This window comes from Teleopsis dalmanni, chromosome X, assembly GCF_002237135.1.
Source record: "Teleopsis dalmanni isolate 2A chromosome X, ASM223713v2, whole genome shotgun sequence".
Taxonomy (NCBI): Eukaryota; Metazoa; Arthropoda; class Insecta; order Diptera; family Diopsidae; genus Teleopsis; species Teleopsis dalmanni.
This window is the reverse complement of record NC_051848.1, coordinates 74,688,937-74,703,819: the sequence shown is the minus strand read 5'-3', so window position 1 is coordinate 74,703,819 and position 14,883 is coordinate 74,688,937. Positions and strand designations below refer to the sequence as shown.

Below are 14,883 nucleotides of genomic sequence, written 5' to 3'. Positions count from 1 at the left end.
AAGCATCAGAATCAGTACAACGATCAATAGCTGTGAGAGTTGCTTCAACATACCGCGCGGTATTTAAGACCAAGCTGGTATCCCAAGTAGTTGTACTTATTGATTCTTTTTATGGTTGAGCCAAATGCTATCTTATTTATTTTAAAGAGTGAAAATTGTTATATGAAATACTTCATATAGAAGCATAGGTGGTGTGGGGAAATTATAGAGCGAAAATATTATCGGTTGCTAGAGACCTCTACTAACCAATTCCACACTGCGTTCAATAAAAATTATTATTGTTGTTATTAACAAATCCTTGTTTTTGCTTTGGGCTGATGTTAAAACAGATGAAGTTCTTGGCAGCCTTGAAAGCGACTATACTTTCGAAATGAGTTACTATGACATTCATAATTAGTATGAATTCAATTAATTAAGGTCAATTATTTGCAGTGTAACTTCTTCGGTTTATGAACTAAACTCCTAAGTTGAGGGCAGAATAAAACCAAGGCGCTCAGTCAGTTGATCATTGTGCCCACCTTGACTAAACTAAAGATTTTCTAATATCTAAATGCATTGATAACTGTCTCAAATTTTATTAAATTTGAATTATAAAACAATTGTATATAATGGCATGGATGAAAACCTCAGTTGGTCTTATTACCTTAATTTCCTCGAACCTCAATTCGAGCTTTTCGAAATCTTTCACTTATAAATAAACTTTATTAGTTTTGTATTCTGAACTGAGTGGATATTTATGAGATATGGTGTTTTAAAGGCTCGTCATTCTCAAACCACTTCTTCCAACAGCTCGCGAAAAAAGCAAATTAATTCACACAAATTCACGTTATTTTAAAAATTAATAATACTTTTGACTTTATTGGTTTTGTAATTAGCATAAATCTAATTACAGATTTAAAGGTGATTAAATACATATAAACTGTTAAGCTTTTTGGTACGAAATCAACCATTTAAAAATAAAAAATTTACAATCATTTAGGAAATATTTCATAATATTTTTTTTGTTTTTTCTTTTTGAAACCACATACCCCATTCAACCTATGTAATAAGGAAGGTGTACGATATTGGACTCCATATCCATTAATATAATTCTCAACAAATTATTTTAATATTACTTAACCATCTTCTTTCATATTTTTGAGTGAACTGCCTTATATGCTTTGGTTATTTTTTGTTGGTTTTAAGGTCGATACCTCGAAATTCAAATATTGGAATTAAGCCAAAATATTCAAGTTGCAGTTGCAATGCAAATACAGGGTAATCAAATCAAAACGCTATACGCATTCAGTATTATATCAGTCATTTAATTCAGGTTTCCTACATTAACAATGTAAGAAATTTTAAAATTTCCTTTCATATCAAAATTAAATATAATTAAAAACATTTGTGCTTTAATATGTACAAAAAATGTTAGTAACTTATAACTTTTGACAGATGACTGAATGATTCGTTGAAAATTGCAATGAAGGTTCAAAATAGATCACTTAACACTTTGGTAACATTTTTTTTTGCAATCACTTAGATGATTATGTTAGACACTTCATTCATAGTCTGTTATAGCAAGAGAGTACAGTTGTTGTTTTGCGTACAAATTAGAGACTTTAGCAAGAGACTTGTTGCTTTTTGCCAAACTACAAAGCAGCTGAATAAACCTATTACTACATACATATACACATACTTACTAAATTCTTTGATGTTGGTTGGTTGCAGTGGCAGGCCGTTAGACAACTTCCATGTATCTCAATTAGCGATTTTTCACCGCTTTACTATTATATTTCTCGCAAGAACCCTAGTATAGAAGAGTAAAGACTAAATCCATCCCGCTGATTTAGATAATTTAATCGGTTTTTCATCTTCATCGATAAACAGTCTGATAAACTATCAAAGAAGTATTTTCCTAAGAACCCATATCTACTGAACGCCAAAGCCGAGCTTTCACAGAAAAATGTATTATGGTTTCCTTTTCCTATGGCTTTCCACAACATCTGCAATGGGGAATTTGAGGAATGCGCAATTTCTCTGCATAGGTTCCTATATATCAATGACCAGATGATTTATTTTTATTATAGGTGGGCCATGTTAACCTGGAAGTTGCACATGACTTAATTGTTTTCCATCTGTTATTGGCAAGTTAAAGAATATAGAAGTAGGTACTCTTAATTGTCTCTAGGGTAATATAAACAGGTACCGCCATCGACAAATCCAGGGAAGCACCGGAGCGGGTTAAACCGTCAGTTTTCTCGTTTCCTTCTATATTCGTATGGGACCAGGAACCCAGAAAAGGGCGATATCAGTCAACTGATTTAGCTCGTCGATTGCTTCTCTACATTCCTTTACTATCTTTGATTGCTGCCTGGCTGCCAACATTGGTGTACTTAGAATATTTGTTATGTTTTGAAATATTTCACTTATATAATATTATTAATAATAAAGTTATTTAATGGTTATTATTGAAAACTGACTCAAAAAAGCCATAAGTAAGATTTCACATATTAGAAAAAAATTTTAAAAATATGACCATAAGTTTTGCCTTTATTTTGTTTAACATAATTATAAAAAATTTCATTATTATATATGTATATATATATATTTATAAGTGAAATGACTATAATTTAAGTAAGTAATCATTTTCAAGGCATTTGAAATAGGATAATCGGAGCAATACTAATCAAACTAAATTTAAATCATATGGTTTGCTAAAAGAAATGGTACATATATGTAATAATTTTAATCTCAATAAATATATTTTCAGAGAGAATAAAATACATTAATTATATAGTTATTGCATTTAATTAAATCTTTAATAGATTATATATTGTTGTTAGTTCCTTTATCTCCTATAGGAGCATAGAAACTCAATAAGGCATTTCCATCTTGTACGATTTTTGCCGATTACTTTTACTTCGTTACACGCTTTCCCTATTGCACAAATCTCGGCATGTAGTGTTAATCTCCATGATGTTTTTGGACGTCCCCTTCTTCGTCTGCCTTGCGGGTTCCAGTCTAATGCCTGGCGACATATTTCGGTTGAATTCATACGTAGCGTATGGCCAATGTTATTATATAAGAATAGTAATCATATTATGTAGTATTCATATATTATAATATACGAGTAAACATTAAAGTTACGATTGCTTGCCTCTTAATGCTGATACCTGAGCCGCTTACTAAAGAAGATAGTAAAATATGAATAGTAAAATAGTATAAAATTAGTGAAAGATGATAAAATAAAATATTATATAAATAATATCAATCGTTTTTGATATATGTTAATATAATTTTTTTGGAACGATTTATTCTCTTGAATTAGACTATCTATACATGTATATATATATACAATACTTTGGATTGAATATAATCATTTGGGTAAAGAAATGGTTGTCAAATTGGCAAATTAAAATTATTGAATTAAAATGTGGATACATCACTTTAACCATAAATCGAAGTACATCTCTAACAATAATATTGAATAAAATTCCCATACCACAAGCAGACAATATAACGTACAAAGTTATTCAACTAGATAGGCGACCTTAAAGTCGCCTTTAATACTTAAAGGCCTTTAATATTTTGAAGCCAGAAAACTGCTAATGAAGGTCCAAGCCTCTAAATTACATTGGCTCATTAATAACAGATGCCAGGAATTTCGTGCTTCTATCCGCTACTTCCCATCTAAAATGAGCTGACCGTCCAGCCACTAATTAAAATTCAATAGGTACAATTAAAAACCACACTCTTTTCTTTGTGATCTGATAACATTCACTCCAATAAAATTTAACCCATTGATTTGAGTAAGACCTGTAATATAAGGTTTATTTATTTTGTTTTGTGATAAAAATTTCAAACTTATTTTTGGTCTCATTGTAAGAGAAAATACAATAAATAAATGTGTAGGTATGTATTTGAAAATATATATATATACTATATAGTCATGTAAAGTTTCTAAATTTGACAAAAGCGGATGTTTCGTTATTGGTGTTAGCTATAAATTGATCGATTCTAATACAAAACCATTAGGATCCATAACTGATTCTTTTGGTTAAAAATGTTCAGCTTTTCATGATACTCCATTCAGTCGGTCTTGATATCACCTGATAAGAATTGAGTATCTTTATTGCATTCTGGCCACTAGTTAGGAAAGCTATTCGATTGAACTGATAGTTACAATCGACGTTAAAATATATACAACCTGTTTATCGCATGAATTTCTGCCTAAATATCATATATAAAATAAAATAAATAAATATCATACCATAAAATATATAAATAAATTTTGTATTTTTGTGGGTTTTGATTTTTGTACGTACGTTCAATTTAAATCATAATCTGTAACCATTCGCCATTAGACATTTCATTCGTTGTAAATTGTTCTAAACTACTACATTAATTCCTAGGTTTGACAGTTTGTAAAGTTTGTCTAGTAATTAAACTACTGTAGGCATCACTTACCAGAACATTATATTTACTAAGGACTTACCATTAAGATAAGGTGAAAAATCGCGAAAGCGGATTATATCTATTATATAGATTATACTATAACTTCTATCTACCTACAACTTGGTACTATGCGTTATGGCATGCATTAGAAATCGAATACACAATAGCTAAGTCTCTTAACCCTTAAAAGGTCAAGAGCATTATTCCAGGGTACCATTGAGTTAAATAGCCAAATGGAAGAAATAAGAACAATTACGAAGATTAGGAACTCCAATTTATAACTAGTGTACTGTTAAATAATTGTTTATGCCGACGATATAGTAGTGTAAACGCACAATGAGGAAAGTCTTTAATTATCAGTTTCTGAGTGGAATGCTTTTAGTATGATAATAAACTTTAAAAACAAAAGTTATGCTTCTAGCTAAATCGGATGATTAATTAACTTGAATAAGTATATTTTATAATCCAGCACAGTTAAGGTAATTTGAAACTTATTAGTATTTATATATCAATGTGAAAAAATCCTTAAAAAAGTACATAACCCCGTAGCAAAAGTAACAAACCCATATCATCAAATAGGCCAAACACTCCCTAGAATAGAGAAATTTATAGAAATCTAAGTTCAAAATCTAGAATACGGTACCGACTGGATCTATAAGAGCTGGTATGAAAACAATCTGAATAGTAAATTTAAATTATCTGGTTATACGGATGCGTATGCAGAATGTTAAATTCAAGATTATCTATTTAGGGTTGAACCAAATTGAAGAAAGTGAAGTGAAGAAACCAAGGCTAGTGATAGAGAAGAGAGAGGCAGAACTTGGAGGACAAATATAAAAAAAGGCTAATTTAAATAACCAGAAATTGTGAGGAATAGAAAAGATTTGTGTCTCCAAGTCTTAATCTAAGTTGTAGTTTTGAATTAAAAAAAGTAATTATATATCGTATTAAATTAATTACTTTTATAACCGACCGATAATTTACTGTTTAACGAATATTATTTCAAACTTCATTGAAGACTTGTAATCGTTTTGAACTATGAATTCAAGAGCCAATAGTTACTCCATACATTTCTAGGTATAATACTTATAAGTGATTTCTCCTAAGCTGTTATTCTTCGACGTTAAGATTATGTTTGATATTAAATGTGTGATTTGTGGTTATTTATAAATAAATTGATTTGATTTAGTTTAAAGAATGAATCTAAAGCAACTTAAGATCGCAAAATACTTTCAAATGGAATTTTAATTGGTTAATTGTAAGTCCATGGCTCATTTCTCATAGCTTTGCTTCGTCAGTATTCTGGTTTGTTAATTTTATTTTATATTTTCTATAATATATAAATTTTAATATATAATTAAATTAAAATTCAACATCGAAATATGATAATACAACATATTTCATATTCTTTTAGAATTTTTTTTAAACAAAAAGTCAACGAGGGAAGCGCGTAGATTTTTGTAAACTGAGAATATTGCATTGAAAAAGTTAATTGGAGCAGGGGCTGTCATTAATCAATTGAAGTGTGTTTGAAATTGCAGATATACCCTAGCTTACGTTTAGGGTATAAAGATGTGGTGTGTTATGTTGTGGCATTCATATCAAAAGATAATTCATATTTGACAAGCTATGTAACATAGATGAAAATTCAAAAATAGTTAAAATTATCCGTTAAAGAATCCGTGGAGCTGACATGTCAGATTTGAGACCAATACTTTTTTCTGTTGATTACATTACAAAGACATCACTAGAACTAGTGTATAAGTCTTTATTTCTTTTTATTACAAAGATTGCTTTCCTATTTTACTTCTGAACTCCTCAGCACAACCATTCCGTCGTTATTTTACTCATGTGGAAAGGTTAGGACTTCGTTAACTTTTTTAATTTAAACTAAGCTTAGAAAAATAATATTTATTATTAATATTTTAATAATAATATTTTTAACTTCGATTGTCAGAGGTAAACCATAAACTTAAAATGCAGTATTCTAAGTTTAATAATCAATTTTCATCTCGTTAAAACCGGAATTATATAGGTTCAATTTTTTTTGTAAATAATTTTTGTTTAGATTTTATCGGATACCGAAAATTAATTAACATAAAAATCAACAATTAACATATTTAATGTTTAACTTAAAAAAATTATTATACTATTACATTAAATTATATAGAAGCAATATTTATAAATCACATCGATTTGAAAATTCGTTATAAAGTCTACCAGCCAATATTATTAACAGACGGATATGTTTAAAATGGTTGAAATTTTTTACTTCTCAGATATAACGAATATATCCACTGGGTACTAATAGATTTTATTTATTATTTTTCAACTATTTTTAAAAACACAATCTTTAAAAACCTTGAAAAAAATTTAACTATTTTGAAAATTAGTTCCATTTATTACCCAACATAATTAGTCTAAATTATCTAGCCTAAATCATCGTAGAACACGTTAACTATTATTAGAGGTAAATATACTTTTTGCAACTAAAATAGATCTATCGTATATAGCTCATTAAACAATCCCGCATATTTAGGCTTACTATGGTCATAAACCCAATAATATATATTGAAGCACCAATTTCTATTAACCATTGAAAGGTTAATAGAACGATTAAGGTATAGTACAAAAACGCAATGTAGTCAACTGTTCAGATATGACTGTATTCAATTCTATCTACAAATTAATATTATGGTATTATGCTACCTCTTACCGGTGAAAGAATTGGGTGTAGGAAAAGTAGTGGAACTAGACTCAATCCTCAGTTAAAATTGTTCATCTACACTACTTATCAGCTATTAAAGCTGTAAGAATTTATTGTTTTAGTTCTCTTTCTACAGAAAATCAAATTAATCAACTTGTATAAATACCGATGTAAAATATACAATAAGGATGAGAATTGATTAGACTATCATCTCATCAAAGATCATTCTTTTCTGTTTCCATCACCGCATTATTTCAAAATACAAAGAGTGACTTATAGTGCCTAATCGCTCTGAATTGTATTAGTTCTTGGAAATAATTGTTTGGGGACAATCCTTTTACATTATTTTTGCTTTTAATTGATTAACTGAGCTTATATTCAAAAACTCAACGCAATTTATCACAGTACACTAAGCAAAGTTAATAAGAGCTTACAATATATTTTTCAGAAGTGCACTTATATACTCACCATTAACTCATTTGATATTGAAAGAATACTTCACAAAATAATAATATGATTAAGAAGCTGAACTAATATGCTGACCTCACAGGTAAACGACGATCTGAAACACAAAAAATATTAAAAGAAAAATTGCTAAAATTATTACTATACTTATTTAATTACCTTTAAGGTAATACGATATATTATATCTGATTACCTATAAGAATTTCAGAGCTACCTTCAGTACAACTACCTTAACATTTTTCAATTATGTGCTCTTTATCTCTCTCTCTTCTGCAAAAAGTCTGTATCCATGCGGAACTCTATGCTATAATAGAGACTGTGGAGATCTTATCCAAAAGATGACTTTAAGAGAGTTAAAATTAATATACTCTCAGACAGCCAATCAGTTCTCAAAGCTCTAAAAAGCTACACATTTACATCAAAAGTTCTTATAGAGTGTAGAGTGTAGCACTCAACCAACTGGCCACCCACAACCAGGTCTCTCTGATTTGGGTACCCGAACATGTAGGACAGGAAGGCAATGAAAAGGCGGACCTTTATGCCAAAAAAGGGACAGAAGAACTATTCATTGGTCTAACTCCCTTCTTTGTCTTTAATAAAACGAACATAAAACAGGAGACCAAAAAATGGATTCAACAAAGTATCAATGAATACTGGAATGGAATAGACGGCTTATATCATTCCAAAAATTCCTAAATTTTGATCCCAAAAGAGCAAACACCACTCTCAACCTAAACAAGAAGAGTCTAAAGTCACTAGTGCACTAACAGCCCACGCCGCATGTAACAAACACCTACACAAAATAGATATATCCGACACTAATATTTGCAGATTCTGCTGTGATGAGAAAGAGTCTATGGAACATCTGATAACAAACTGTGATGCACTAGGCCACAGAAGAAACAAAATTTTAGGTGCATACCAACTAGAGGATAAAGAGCTTCGAAAACTCGCTTCGAAGGAGCTGATTCGATTCCTTCAGATACTAAATATCTAAATACAAAGGGGTGTACAATAGATCAAGCTGGTCGCAGTGCATAGGGGCCTTAACCTAACCCGAAATCCCTAAACACCATTACCAAAAAGTCTGTAGAGGAATGAATTAATGTTCTGAACGAACAATGTTCCATAAATATTTTAAGTGATAGATACCACAGGTACTTATTGTCAAAACTTTCTAAATTTGGTTGATATTTCGATGAGATATGACATTTTTTACAATATTATATAATGTGCATTGATCTAAAAACAAAATGAAACAAAGAGCCAATATAAAATTCTATTTTAAATTGGATCAAAGTAGCGTAAAAACATTCGAAATGGTAAGAAAAGTCTATTGGCAATGTATGCATGCTCCGCACATAAGTTTTCCGTTGATTTGGTGGAAATCTTGACGTCGCGAGAAACTTGAATAATAATCAAACAATCTCGTCAAAAACTACTTACAATGTATAAAACATCGAGATAATCAAGAAAGTACCTGTTGTGTTTTTACACGGCTTATTGGAAGGAAAACTAGGATACCGAAAATAATTGCCAATTGAATTTTGACAGAGGATCTAATTTAATGGAAAATTTCCGCGTGCGTCATGTCACAGACTCTGATGGATGATTTAATATTCGTTAAGAAAGTCAACCGTTGTAAATTAGTTCCTACTACAAATTTCACCTATTCCTTGTAACTGTAGGATCGTATGACATATGAACCACTTACTTACAGAGCATGTCGCTTTGAATTTTTTCTAACTCAGTTATAAATAAGTAAGGGCCCTTGGAATGTAGTTACTTAATTAAAATTCGTAATTAACTAAGATTCATCCTAAGAGGCAACTACGCTTTATGGGAACCAAAGTATCTCAGGACTAAAAAATATGACGTGAACGAAATATCTACGACGGCACTATACTAGCTATGAAATTCATATGGTTATAACCCAAAGACTGTTTTATAAAATGAAATTTTGAAGATTTTTTATGAACGGACAACACATGGTATATAATATAATACATAATAGTATATTACATAATCGAAGGATAATAAACAGTAAAAAAAGAAAGAAAACAAAAGTATAAGTAAAATAATGACAAGTTTGCGTTTGATGTAAACAATCATTGACATCTTGGGGGTGTCTCATTCAATAATTCCAATCATTATCAGAGCAGTAACTCTTGTAGTGAATGATATCAAATAATATCCAAGAGAATTTAATATCAAATCCATATGAACAACCAAAAAAAACATAAATGTCCATATATAATACGTCATAGGGTTTGCAAATTTTGAATACAGACGTAATAGATGTTAGATATAATCTTCTTCAATTAAGATCCAAAGTTAATGTGAGAAAAAACATTATGCATAGTATAAATAGATACAAAACGAAGAAAAATGGGATTAAAATATGATTTCCAGACCTAATTAGAATTATTAATGCTTTGCAGAAATTTACCACATAATTCGAAATACTCATGTAACACAGAATATCATTAAAACCAATTAAAGCCTCTTAAGCTATAGATAAATTACAAAAAATTAAAGTATTGCAATTAACCAAAATAGGTGTTTAAACTATCTATTTTAATGAATAGCAATAAACGGAACGCTAAATTTTATATTTTTTCTAACATATTGCAAAATAAACATAAATTGTTTAAAAAATATGATATTTGTTTTTAAAATTTGTATCGAATTGATTCAAGAAGAATAACGAATTGATTCCATTGAAATTTAAATTTTATTTTTCCTTTTTTTTATTTTATTTTCATTTAAACCGATGCGAAATGTGAAAATATATAGCGCATGTTGAATAAGCTTTATTTAATATTTTTATTGAATATTTTCAGCGCTTGACGTATATAAAATTCAAGTAGAACATTGTGTTCTTATGACAAAACATATAATATTGCAATAAGTATGCAATTATAAAGCTTTCGTATTTTAAATAATCTCATGTATTAGAAAAAAAATCATTATTTGCAACACATGTACATTATATCGTATTACATTTAATTCAAATTAAGTTTCATAGAAAACGGGTTTTTATTTTTAACTATAAAAATAATCATAATGTTATTAAGTAACATCTAAATAATAACAAAATTAGAATATAACTAAATTTTATATTCAAATGTAATACATTAAGCGGTCAGAACATAAATCTTAAACTCATACAGAAATGCAACCCTGTTTTATTATTATTGTTTTATTATACTCACCACGACTCTGAGAGTGTTCTAAAATGAGCGCAAGTCATGTGTTACAGAGTTTAACCCTATACCACGCAAACGAATTTATACAGCCATAGATTACAATTTCTTTCTACCATATATATGTCTTCACGTTATTGCAGTTATTTGTTTTCAACCATTTTGGAGGAATTTTATTTAACTGAAAATCAAAATTTATTTTTTTATGAATAAATTTTTTCGATAGTTCGATAGATGTGGTTTGGTACATATTAAGTTAATTAAAGTACAACGTGTATAGCGCTGTGAAGAATTCATCCGAGCACGTACACAAGGGTCTTTTACACAACCCCAAATTGATTCCATACATTAACATTTAGCCAAATGGCTAAGATCAATATTATGAATAGTTTGTAAAGGGTTTATATACAATTTTAATTGTATACTTTACTATAAAAAGTGCTATTATACTTTATTACGTATACTTTGAGAAGTACTTTTTTATTTAAATAAATGATGGGCAACAAATATTTTTATTATTTGGAAAATTATTATTATTGCACATTTGAGAAATATATTTATTAATCAACACCTCTGGACCACTCTATCTTATTGAGACAATTATATTCATTTTGTAGTATTTTCAATTTTTCATTTACTACTATTTAAATGTAATATAGCATGGTTTATAGTTTAATAAAAGAATGGATCTTATTATGAGTATTCATTTTGTCTTGCAAAGACATTGAAAGGTGCATGTCTTAATTGTCACAATTTCATAACGAGAATAATAAATAAAAGAAATAAAAATTTGATTTCATACAATAAATTTACTAAAAAATTTTTAAAATGATATGCATAGTATATAAAATAAAATAAGATATGTAACTAATTACAATTTTTTTTAGAAACTATGTTTATATTATATTGTGTTTATATTTAATTTTATATGTACATTTATATTCATATTATATATATATTATATATACAAACTTCTTTATATAATTTTAATTTTCTTGATTTTGTGCTCCCTAAAGGGTACTAAAACAAACCTCATTTATATTTTAATGATTAATATTTCAATGATTGGTATATTATATTATTATATATTAATAATTTTGCTTTACTATTTAGACATTATTATTTTCTTGATATTGTAATTACAAATTTATACTGGATGCATACGACAGTTTTGTTTGTAATTGTAGCTGTCAGTTGTTGCTTTCAAAGCAAAGTAGAAATTTTTAACGGCTTAAATTACAAAAAAAAAAACTCTCGTATAAATTCAGTATTATATTTATTTAAACAAATACACCGTATATATACTTAAAAAAATTATTTGTTGTATGCATACACTAAAATTCATATACCAACAAATGAACCATCAACAAATAAATACCATATTTGCATACTAGGGTTAAGTTATAATTTCACCACACGTAAAGAAGCGAAAATAACATATACAATTCTGTGTAATCGAAATGACATCTGTTTGAATGCTGCGTGAAGCGCGCATGAAGATTGTGGAAATTTGGAAAATCTGAAGGGAAACTTTGAATAAACAACACAAAAGTGTACAGAAAATGTCGAAAAGAAAATTGTTTATGTGAAAGCAGCATTTTACCACCTGTTCGATACAAACGAAATTGTGTACAAAATTTGAGGTATTTAAGAGTCTTCAGAATTATTTACACAACAGCAAATCAAGTGTGCCAATTATATTTTATAAAAACAAAAAAAGAAAATATTTATTTTGATTAAAATTTTAATTTTTTCAAAAAGGAAACAACAGATTGTGCTGTGTACGTAAAAGAAACGAATTTAACTGTCAATTAACACTTTAGTATAGACAATAACAAAGAAGTGAGGGAGGGCAAGACAAGGTAAATCGCTAAGGACATCAACAGCAGTGAGTCAAAAATAGAATTGGAAATCAATTGGTTACAAGGGGCAACCATAAATTGCGCAACGGTGCGGAACTTATTTGCTGACTGCAAATAAATAAATTAACAAACAAAATAATATCAAAAATACAAGGATCAGACGTAAGTAGAGACAGAAAACTTTTTTAAATTTAGTGTAGATATTGCTTTATGCTTGAGCGGTAGATTAAATAATATTTCGTTTTCAGTATTCTTGAACATGGACACCGATAAGATGCCAAATAATGCCGCAGCACAAGCTGCTGGTAATGGTGTAGCGGGACGTGGCAATGGCGTTGCTGGAAAACGTGCTTGTGCCGCTACTACAGCTGGACATGTTTCGACAGTCGGTGGACGCAAAAAGTCTGGGCCAAAGTTTGAGTTATCAGACGCACAGAAGGCTGATATTAAGGAAGCATTTGATTTGTTTGACAGCGAATGTACAGGATATATTGAAGTCAAAGAACTGAAAGTGGCCATACGTGCTTTGGGTTTTGAACCAAAGAAAGAAGAAATTAAACGTATGATAGCTGAGATTGATAAAGAGGGCACTGGTCGTATATCGTATGGTGATTTTGTGCACTTAATGACAATGAAAATGGCGGAAAAGGACACGAAGGAGGAAATTTTGAAGGCTTTTCGGTTGTTTGATGATGACGACACTGGTAAAATTTCTTTTAAAAATCTCAAGCGAGTTGCACGCGAACTGGGAGAAACTTTAACCGATGAAGAGCTGCGCGAAATGATTGATGAGGCCGATTTGGATCATGATGGCCAAGTAAGTCAGGATGAGTTTTTGCGCATCATGAAGAAAACAAGTCTGTATTAGTGTGCCGCTTGCGGATACTACAATTCTTAATTCCAAAAAAAAAAACAAAAAAAAATTTAACGTTACAGCTATTTTTTATAAGCGTATGTTTACATCCTTGTCGGATGTACTTAAGCATAACCAATGTATGAAATCAACAAGAAATACTATTTTTAGATGTTAATAATGTAAACTGAGGCTTTAAGCTAAATTATTGTATGCTGGCGTTGGAACTTTTGGCGCCTTCTCCACTTAAGTATTGTAATTAAAATATATTTAAAATGTTAATTTTTAATAATCAGCAAGAAAGTACATAGGTCGCTGTTACTAACATTTCATTTATACATTTATAAACAACATAAATTTAATTTTAACGAAATATGTAATACTTAAAATATGTATTTATACTCAAGATAATTTAATTTCATAATTTGTAATATTTTGTTTATATTAAAAATAACTGTTTGGACAGGATTTTTTGCATTTATTATTTTTTTTTTTATAAATTTCATTTAAAATTACTTAACCACAATTCAAATTAATTTATGTATTTAAAATATATAAAATAAATAATATATTACAAATAAAGCACTATTATAGCAGTGTTTATAGCACGCAGAATTACTTTAAATATTATAGTTATGTATTGTATTGTGGCGCTTGTGAATAAATTTTAAAAAGTTATATATTAAAAAGTTATTAAAGCGTTTTTATTTGTTTGGTTGTGTGCCTATTTACATTATAATGTTGTTTTCTCTCCTCTCCATCATCAGAAATCAGCATCGAGTGTCAAGCTACCATTAGTGTGAATAGATTCAATGTTAATAGAACTTCTTCATCTGTCCATTTTACGCGTACGCACTACTATTGTACTGCAAGCCTTAAAATAGAGTTCTAGAAATATTTAGGATTTAAAACTTATATACGCGATAAGTTATATCGCGTATGTATCGTTTAAACTCCGAGATAGATGCTGGCGACAACACTTTTATAAAGCTGTCTATGATTTAATCTATCGATGTTTATTTGTCAACAGTTGCTTCGCTAAAATGGTTTATGTACATATTATTAAATAAAATTTTAATTATATTTAACTGTTCAAAGTTGATTTTTTTACAGATAAATAATTATATAAATAAAACATATTATATTTGAGATGTTGGCAAAGCGCCTAAGTTCGTAGAGGTCCATACTTGGATCTTGGCTTAGATTAACTAAGTCTGGCATTTGCGATGAATGTGTTAAATTTTTCTCTTTTTCTTATTCTCACCCATAGCTTTTGCAGTTCCGGTTATACGGAATGCATACGTATAGATTTCTACTATTTAATGACCTATCAGGGACTTTAACACTTTGATC

At 29.2% G+C, this 14,883-nt stretch overlaps 1 protein-coding gene across 1 annotated transcript; it reads left to right on the top strand.

Moving 5' to 3' along the window:
• Positions 1–12,251: 12,251 nt before the first annotated feature.
• Positions 12,252–13,590, top strand: LOC119690014 (caltractin). The gene is made up of 3 exons (XM_038104985.1): positions 12,252–12,458; positions 12,577–12,839; positions 12,926–13,590. The coding sequence occupies exon 3, from the start codon at positions 12,937–12,939 to the stop codon at positions 13,543–13,545; it is 609 nt and encodes a 202-aa protein (XP_037960913.1). The 5' UTR covers positions 12,252–12,458; positions 12,577–12,839; positions 12,926–12,936; the 3' UTR covers positions 13,546–13,590.
• Positions 13,591–14,883: the final 1,293 nt, after the last annotated feature.

Bases quoted from the DNA above. Each gene is read 5' to 3' on its own strand.
- LOC119690014 (XM_038104985.1), top strand. From the start codon at position 12,937: ATGGACACCGATAAGATGCCAAATAATGCCGCAGCACAAGCTGCTGGT.